The 8,850-nt window shown below is 52.4% G+C and overlaps 1 protein-coding gene across 1 annotated transcript in view; it reads right to left on the bottom strand.

Moving 5' to 3' along the window:
* Positions 1-4,421: 4,421 nt before the first annotated feature.
* The window catches only part of CLOCK (clock circadian regulator), a gene marked incomplete at its 5' end in the record, with an annotated part of 45,608 nt that continues 41,179 nt past the window's right edge, over positions 4,422-8,850 (bottom strand). Inside the window, 2 exons of the mRNA XM_058666661.1 lie at positions 4,422-5,094; positions 7,170-7,446. Coding sequence (XP_058522644.1) covers positions 4,921-5,094; positions 7,170-7,446 — 451 coding nt within the window. The remainder of the gene's footprint in view (positions 5,095-7,169; positions 7,447-8,850) is intronic.

Below are 8,850 nucleotides of genomic sequence, written 5' to 3'. Positions count from 1 at the left end.
CTAGGCAGTGGAGGACAGGGCAGAAGACAAGGCAGGAAAAGTCTGCCTCTTTTCTGAAAGTTGGTTTGGATTCACTGCAGTGCCCGCTCCAGGATAAAGATGAGTTAGCCACAGACAGTCCCACCCTTTGGGGAATCAGAGCAGCTACAGTTTTTATAGATTCAAAACCAAGTACCAAGCGCTAAGGACAGCAATGTTGAGAATAACACATTACGAACCACACAGAGAAACAGAGGATGTGGTGAATGGTCATGACTACCGAGCGGCGTTAACCATGGAACAGCCACCACAGGAACCCTTTCTGCGTGGTGTCAGTGACGCGCGGAGCTCATCTTTGGGCGTCAGTCCTGACAGGTGCCAGCACAGCCGAGGCCCTTCCCCGCCGGAAGCCACAGGAAAAGGGTTTAAATCACAACTACTCTAGGCGACACTTTGTTTAATGACGGACATCTGACCTGGCTTTTTTGTTTTTTTTTTTTTTTTGCTTGAAAATGATTGTCTAGTTTACATAACACATCAGTATGAAGAGAAGAGCTCTTCACACACTACCTTGGTACTGGCACAAGCAGTGCCAACAGTGAACACGAACCAGCTCAGCCCAACCTCAGACATGCCCAACACTCACCACTGTTTCTGAAAGCAGTTTCTGTCTGTTCCCTCTGACAGTTGAGCAACACACACTTGGAACTGCCTTGGACTTAACCCTGCAAACTCACTGGATCCACCATCCAGTGTGTGGCTGCTGTGCTGACGCCCTCCCGGGGAGCCCTGCAGGAGCCCTGTGAGAGAGGGCTCCCATGTTGGGGGATGGGCAAGGCTACACAGGGGAGGCTTGTTAGCCAGTCTTCAGAGTGGACTGTTGTCCCCCTGTTTAGGGTTGGGCTGGTGACAGTCATTACAAGATGCTGGCTGCTTCGTTACCACTTTCCAAATGAGCTGAACAGAAGCTGTCTGCATGGCCTGCTCCGGGAAGGCATCTGACAGCGCCCGGGCAGGTGACCCAAGCAAAAGGTTGGGCCAGAGGAAGCAGACTTGATTGAAGTTAGCTTCTAAGAACTTTGTTCAAAGGAGTTGAAAGCAGGAAGGTAGTGCCGGGGAGTGCAGCCCCCCACTGCCATCCTGCGGTGAGACTGCATCCCAAGGGAAAGACCCCACAGACACAACACTGAAATCCCTCTGAAAACAACGCAAAAGAATTTAGAAATATAAATAAATACACTAAGCCATCTCTAGTTAAGAAACCCAGGGAACTGTTTTCAAAGCCAGTTGCTTCTTTCAATCCTTCCGAAACTTCCATAAATACTGTGTCGACTGTCACTTGCACAGCACCTCAGTGTTTGCTGGTGGCAGGGCGGGGTTGCAGTAGTGGCACCTTCAGCAGCTGTGGCCTGTGGTGCTGAACAGTGCTTCCCTGGGAGCATCCTGGGCTGCTTCCAATGCAACCTTTGAAACATTCAAAACCCACAAAGTAGTATTTTTGCTAAAGAGAACCGAGGAATGTAGTGTTCAGTCATGGCATGAGGAGGCGGGGGAGGGTCTGCAGGAGTCACATACAAGAAGGGGTCGCATTTTTAAATATCCACATTAGTTTCTTGTGGGTTGTTCAACACTTTTAAATATCCTGAATTCATAACTATTCTGACAATTTATCTCCATTATACTTCAACTGAAATAATCTTTCTCAGTCATGCGTGTGTGCAAAAATGTTACAAGAGCAATTCAATGGAAACGCTGAAATGGCAAGCAAGTATTTTGGAGCACACTTGAAACACTGCAGATCCCCTTTCAGAACACTGCCGGCCACCGCGTGCAGACGTGACTGGCTGCGTGGCCTCTGCAGGGGCCCTGCCCGTGCTTGCCTGGCAGCGAGCAGCTGTGGCCACTGAGCACTCCCACCACATGCATGAACCAAAAGCTGATGCACACTTGGCTCTTGGGCCACGGCCAGGCACCTGCCGTGGCTTGCTGCCCTGGGTCTTGCTCAGACATGGCCCTCTGGTGGCTTCACCAACAGACCACCTGGGGATCCTTTGGAAAAGGTTAATACCTAAGAGAATCAACTCTGGCAGAAGGGGTAATTGCAATAAAGTGCTTGTTGCATCTCACAACGCTTTCCGACCAAGGTTCCCGAGTATGTGCTTGGCTTCCAGACGGGCTCCCCGGGTGGGCTGCCCCGCCCCGCCCCGCCCCTGCAGCAGCACAGCAGCATTGGTTTTGGTAGGCGGACAATAGGCACGTTACCTTTGGGGAGGCGAGCCGGAAACGAAGTTAGAAAAGTGGGGGGCCAGGGGGCATCCCCCCACACTCCTAATTCTATGCAAATATATTAAATATGCTATAAAAATAGTCAACTCTTTTCCTCTGCAATAACTCCAGAAGCTCCTTTATAGGAACGCTCACCCAAACCAAACCAACTCCAAAAGTTTCCAGTCTCTGCGGTTGGCAGGTGCCTGTGGCTGTCCCTATGCCACCACTGCCAAGTGCCCTGGAGCCCTGGCTAGCCTCGCTTGGTGGCGACAGCACCCAGTGTTCATGGTCTCCCGCATGCTGGAAAGGCCACAGGCTTGAATGGGTTTCACACAAACGCTCGTCAAACTTACAGTCACCAAAGACAGACACAAGCAGACACCAGTCACAAGCTACCTGCACTGGATGTGGCCCAGGAAGGTTGCAAAGCAGGCTGTGCCACTGCAAGCCCCAGGGAGGGCTTCGGCTCAGGCACCCCTTCTAAGGCTTCATGGACAAGACCCTACCCCACTGTGGTAAGGCCACACGCACCCTGTGGCACTGGGCACTGGCACACTCTCACTTCGGGTACATCCCAGGACTTGAGGGGAGCAGGCAGTGCATCGCCACAGCACGCAGGGCTGGCTCCTGGACAAGCCTCAAGCATGATGGGACGCTGCTTTCCAGTTGGTGTCCCCATAGTCCAGGCTCGGCTGCAAATGTGGCTGAGGAGCAGGCTGGTCAGCCCTGGGCACGCCGCACGCTCGGGCGTGCTGTGGTGTAGCGCAGGTGGTGTCCCTTCATGCTCATCTGCACCCAAGCAGGGGACGCCTGCGCTGCCCGGACCCGTGAGGCACGGGGCTGAGCCTGCTGTCACTGTGCTCGCCTCCACCTCGGCAGCCTCGAACTGTCTGGGCCTGCGGTGCCCACAGTGCCAGTGCTCTGGCTGGCCGGGTGGCGGGGACTGAGGTGTCAGTCGGCAAGCAGGTGAGCATTCTCTGGCTCAGAACCTTGGCTTTGCTGCATGCTGGCCTCCAAGGTCAACTCGAATTTCTCACCTGGTTGTCTTTCCTCTCTCCGAATTTTCCATGTCAATACATTTTCCATTAACCTTCTGTTTTAATACTTGTGAATTCCAGTATTAGTACCACAAATGCTGCAGAAAGCTCTTTAAAACATGTAGCTCGTGTCAGATTCATCACCTTTAAAACACCGACTTGCCAGAGGAGCCCTTGGTCCCCACCTGGACAGCACGGGTGGCATGACGTAAGGTGTGCAGAGTGAGATGACGCCAGTGCCCACCCCGCCCTGGGCAGCAAAAGCAGGAACCCATCGCGCCAACAGCTGCTCGTTCAGCCTAAAGGGTGATGCTAAGTTAGGGACCAATCTGGGGCTCACACGGAGGAGCTCCGAGTGTGAGGCTGTCACCTCTGATTTCTACATGACCTGAACCTCCACCCCAGAGATGTCCAGCGGTCCCCAGAGGCACACAGCTAAAGAGCAGGACCTGTGCACCCTCACACTGTTGAAAACGGGTCAAGGTTCCCACCTGGCCGTTGATGTTGCAGCCAGCTCAGGTGGCGAGTCGGGCATCACCTGAGGGTGAGACAAGGCACTATGGGTTCCCTCGTAACCCTGAATCAGCTCTGACAAAAAGAAGCATCGGAACTGTGAAGGATAATAAAAAGACTCCAACAAATCCAAAAAGTTAAAATTCCCACCACTGAGAATGTTAAAAAGTGCCTAAAATATTTTGTGTGCAAATTTCACTCCTATAACTGAAACATTCTTGAAATTACTTTCAGGCTTGTTGAAAACCATTTACATAAATATTTCCAACTATGAAATATATCAAAATATGTGACCAAAACTCCCAACCATCTAAAATAAAGCAGTGCAAATCCTATTTTCAAACATAATTGAAAAATAATGAAATGAGGGATATTTCTGAATAACTTGAAAATCCTGTTGAATCAATAATTTAACCTGAAAAAAAAAATCCATTCCCAGCAGCACATTACACCTCACTGAACACTGTGACATCACAGCCAAAATATGAACAAAAGACTTGTGCGCCGGCACGGTGAGCAGCACACCAGAGTGCTGTAAACGGGGACGGGGCTGCGGCCCGCACGGCCCGCCGAGGGAAGTGGCGGCTGCAGGGAGAGAATGCTTTCATGCAGCATACAAAATGGTTCTGCATTCTCTCCTTTTATCCAGACATACACATAATTTTACAGCATCTGTACAGAGAGAATTCATCACACTACATTCTGAAACCAATTACTGGCCCATCATTCTCTGAGAAGGGAGAAGGGCCAGGCGGCCCCTTGTCCTCCAGACTACCCTCACGGTGGCAGCCGCAGTGCTCCGTGGCTCTGGCTGATGGGCACAGAGCCGCTCAGTCACTGGCGTGGCACGTATCTTTCTGATGGACTGGGCCGTTTCATCGATGAGCTTCTTATCATTTGGCAATATACTCTTTTTCCATCAAGATTTCTGGGCAGCTGAAACACTGTCAGGCTTGGCTCTGCCTCTGGGCCCCCCAGTGGCTGGTGTTTCAGGCGCATCTGCAGTGCCAGGAGCGCAGGAGCTACAACCCCAGTACTGCACCTGTAGACCTGGTCCACAGGTCATGAAGCGACTGTGGGCCACACCCCTTCCCTCACCGTCATGTCAGAGGACGCAGGTGTGCTACTGGGGCTGGGCCTTGGAGGGGTCACTCAAGCTGTCGGTCCTGTGCCGTCCCAGCTGCTGCTGCGACTGGTGTTGCTGGTGATGCGCCGGCGGGAAAGTGCTGGGCTGCAGTGGAAATGCGGCCGAGAGGATGAGCTGAGCTGACGGGCTCCCATGGAGCAACCTGGAAGTCTAGAAGAGAAACAGGTCTGCAGTAGGGCGCCCACAGAGAGCTCACTCCAAGCCCTGACCCCAAGCCACCGCTTTCCTTCCCTCTTTGTCAGCATGCATTAGCACTTCTTTTTATGGTATACACAAAGCAACCCGGGTCTTGAAACAGATTTACAGAAACCAGAATCTGAGTACCCTGACAACTCCACGGCACAGAAAGGCTTGAACAGTAAGAGCTCACACCTCCTGCACGGGGTGGGCCTGGCACCCAGGTGGGGCACTGGCCAGGCTCTGCCTCATGAGGCAGCAGTGACGGTGCCTCCAGCAGCTTGGCTGTGCATGGTGGTGACATGGCAACTCCAAGTCCCGGGCACCACGACATGAGGCTGGTGACCGGCTCCCTCGGCAGAAGTCCGGCCTGGATTTTTCATGCCATTTACAAGCAGCCTGATCTTAAGCACATCTGAACTGCAAAGGGACTCAGTTTCCCTTATTACATTTTATCTTCTGTCATGCTGCCCATGGGAACCTAACTCTACGGTAGAAAACCTAGAGCTTTAAAACCCAAATCCTCCACCCAGCAATACAAACTCATGTAGAGTTCCTAACTTCCAAATGGAGCTGTAGGGGATGCATGTGGGGCCCATGGGCATGTCACCCACAGCGTGTCCACGGACCACGGTGTTACATGTGTATCCAAAGGCATGTGTGCGCACCCACAGATGTGCCAGCAGGAAAGACCACAAAGCTTTGCCGAGGGCCTTGGCAGCTTCCTCTGTAACCGTGACAAGCCTGTGCAAGGCGAACCATCTGGGGATTTGCTGAGTCTCACAGGATTCTCACCTGAGGTACCTTTTAGAACTAGGCTATCACAGGATTGCCAATTTCAGGCTGTGTATGAGTTACCAACATGTGAGGGCTTTTGTGAACACTCCTGCCTACCTCATATTTCAGGGTCCCATGTCTTTGGGACAATTTTCTGAGACTGTCCATTGTTTTGACTTAAAAGACTGAGATCTTACGGCCAGTCTTCTCTTGTTCAAGCATTTGCTGAATTCTCACTGGGTGTTTTTCCTCCACAGTAACTTAGAACTTGTTTTAAATTCTCACTACCTACAGAAATAGCTAACCCAGCTATGACAGCTGCCGTGTAGGCTTCAAGTCGAATGGACACTGAATCGAGTGCAGCTCTGGAAGCTTCTCAGGCAAATAGTCTGTCTCCATTTCTCCAGTGCCCGGGATGAGAGTCACACACATACTGAGCGCAGCAGACAAGGGCGGGAAGCAGAGCCTGTACCTGGGCCAGGGCATGCCACCCGCCGCGGAGGCCCTGACCACGAGGCCGTGCGCACGCAGCTGAGGTGAGGCCATCTCCAGTACAAACCCAAGCAGCCCACGTCCTGACCTGCTCCGGGTGGGCCAGGGGAAGGCCCCACCTTCAGGGCTGAGCAAAGGTAAGCAGAAAGCTGCCCTCACACCTGTGTAGCTTCATTCCTTTAAGTCCATCACACTGGTCAGTACACTCGTCCTGTATGCCACCTGGGTGTGTGCTTCGTACGAGGCTCATGAGTCTGAGTGTCGCCTCTGTCTTCCAGGTGAAGTGCAGCCAGAGTCAGTGCTACAGCAGAGCCATGCTAACAGCAACCTGGCTTACGGAGCACACACCCTGCGCCTGCCCAGTATTCTGCCCGATGCAGCTGGAAATCAGAATACAATGTCACCAGGAAAACAACTTTTCGGATACATGAATTCCTTGGTCACCTTGCCCTGGCAGCAAGGGAGAACGGCAAGAACAGGCCCTCGTCTTCAATCCCAGGAACCTGAGCCAGAGACAGAAAACTGGCTTTTGTTTCTAAGGGAGCTGAGGTGACGCAGGAAGTAGGCCTCCTACTCTGCCCAGCAACTCGGGGCCTAGGAATGCCCACAGAGCGTCCACAGTCCACGCGACTGAACTGTTCAGGAGATCCACTCACTCGCGGAATAGTCCTGTACAACAGGCTTTCAGATTTCTCAGTCAGTTCCAACAGCTTCCTGAAGGCTACTTTCATTGCATGAGGCTAATGTGGCTGACACAGCTTGGCCAGGGGGAGACGTACCTGGAGGAATGGCTGCGGGGGCTGCGGGAGCTGCGGGGGCTGCGTGAGCTGTGCTGGAGACGCCTGCTGGACGGCCGGGAGCGGCTGCTCCTGGGAGCCTGGAGGCGGCGGCTGTGTCTGCAGCGCGGACAGCGCCTGGGGCGGCTGCTGCTGGGCAGCCAGGGCGGGGTATGCAGTCACCACCTGCCCCATGAGCATGGTACTGGGCACCATGACCGCTCCACATGCCACTGGGGCAGTCACCAATTTGGTCACAAGTTGTTGACCTTGAGAAAACCTGGGAGGAAAGAAAGCAAAGTGGATTCCAAAGTACAGGACGCAGAGCCCGGCAGGAGCCGCCCGTGTCTGACAGTGCCCGGGGACAGGGCCAACAGTCTCTGCAAGGCTCTGTTCTCCCATCTCGTTTCAGGTTATCTGTCCTTTTAAAAATTTATTTCTTATTCATTTAAAAGTCAGACCTACAGAGACAGAGAAAGAGAGAGAGAGAGAGAGAGAGACAGACAGACAGAGAAACTGAGACAAAGGTTGTCCACTCACTGGTTCACTGTGCAGATGGTAAGTAATGGCCAGAGCTAAGCCAGGTTGAAGCCAGAAGCCTCATCCAGGTCTCCTATGTGGTGACAGGGTGACAGGGACCCAAACACCTGGGCCATCTTGTATCATCTCCCCCAGGCATTAGCCCAGAGCTGCACTGGAAGCTGAGCGGCTGAGGTGCGGCGGGAGGGGCTTCACCTGCAAAGCCACAGCACTGCCCTCATTCTATGCTTTAAAGCTCTTTAGAATGCCAATAAAACAAACAAACAAACACTGAGAGCAACACCAACAAAATTACTAATATAAAGGGTTTTTTTTAATGATATTAAAAAAAGGACTCTTAATTCCCATCAGACACACATACACACATACCAGATAAACTGGACTACCTCAAGTTAGAAACACTGGCATGGAGCTGCTTCCCTCCCACCGCAGAGGGCCTGGGTCGGAGTGCCAGCTCGCCTGCTGCCTGCCGGTGTGCACCCTGGGAGTCCTGGCACCCGTATGTCAAGCCTGGATGGAGCTTTGGCAAGCTGTGCCTGTTGTGGCCATTTGGGGACTGCAGAAGCAGACAGAAGAGCTCTCCCTCTCTCCTTCCCTTGCTGTGCCACCCCAACCATCCCGCCCTGATCCCATGTCTTCTAGGTAGATGAAAATCAACAAATAAACATCTTAAAACATTCTGTACCCTAAAGGACACTACCAACACAATAAAAAGCTATCACACAGATGGGAGGGACTATCTGACACAGGGTTTCATAAACAGAATGGATAAAGGACAACACTTCATCAACAATCAAGCCCCCTCCAAAAATAAGCAGCGTCTCCCCAGAAAGCCACAAACAGCCAACCAGTACATGAAAACACCATTAGTTATACTGGAAATGCCAATAAATCACAGTGAAAGCCCATTTCATATCCATAATAATAATCAAAACAACAACAACAAAAAGCAAAACCATAATCAACAGAAAACAGTCGGCAGTGGAGTCCCACTGTGCCACTGGCAGGAATGCAAACCGCACGGCCCTGATGGAGATCAGACAGGGCAAGGTCACTGCTGGGGACGCATCCAGAAGAAACGAGAGGGGAAACTCCAGGGCGCAGGCGCACCCACGCTCAGAGCAGCCTGACTGCCTCCAGCCAA

The sequence above is a fragment of the Ochotona princeps genome, chromosome 7 (assembly GCF_030435755.1).
Source record: "Ochotona princeps isolate mOchPri1 chromosome 7, mOchPri1.hap1, whole genome shotgun sequence".
Classification (NCBI taxonomy): domain Eukaryota; kingdom Metazoa; phylum Chordata; class Mammalia; order Lagomorpha; family Ochotonidae; genus Ochotona; species Ochotona princeps.
This window is presented reverse-complemented; position numbering and strand designations above follow the sequence as displayed.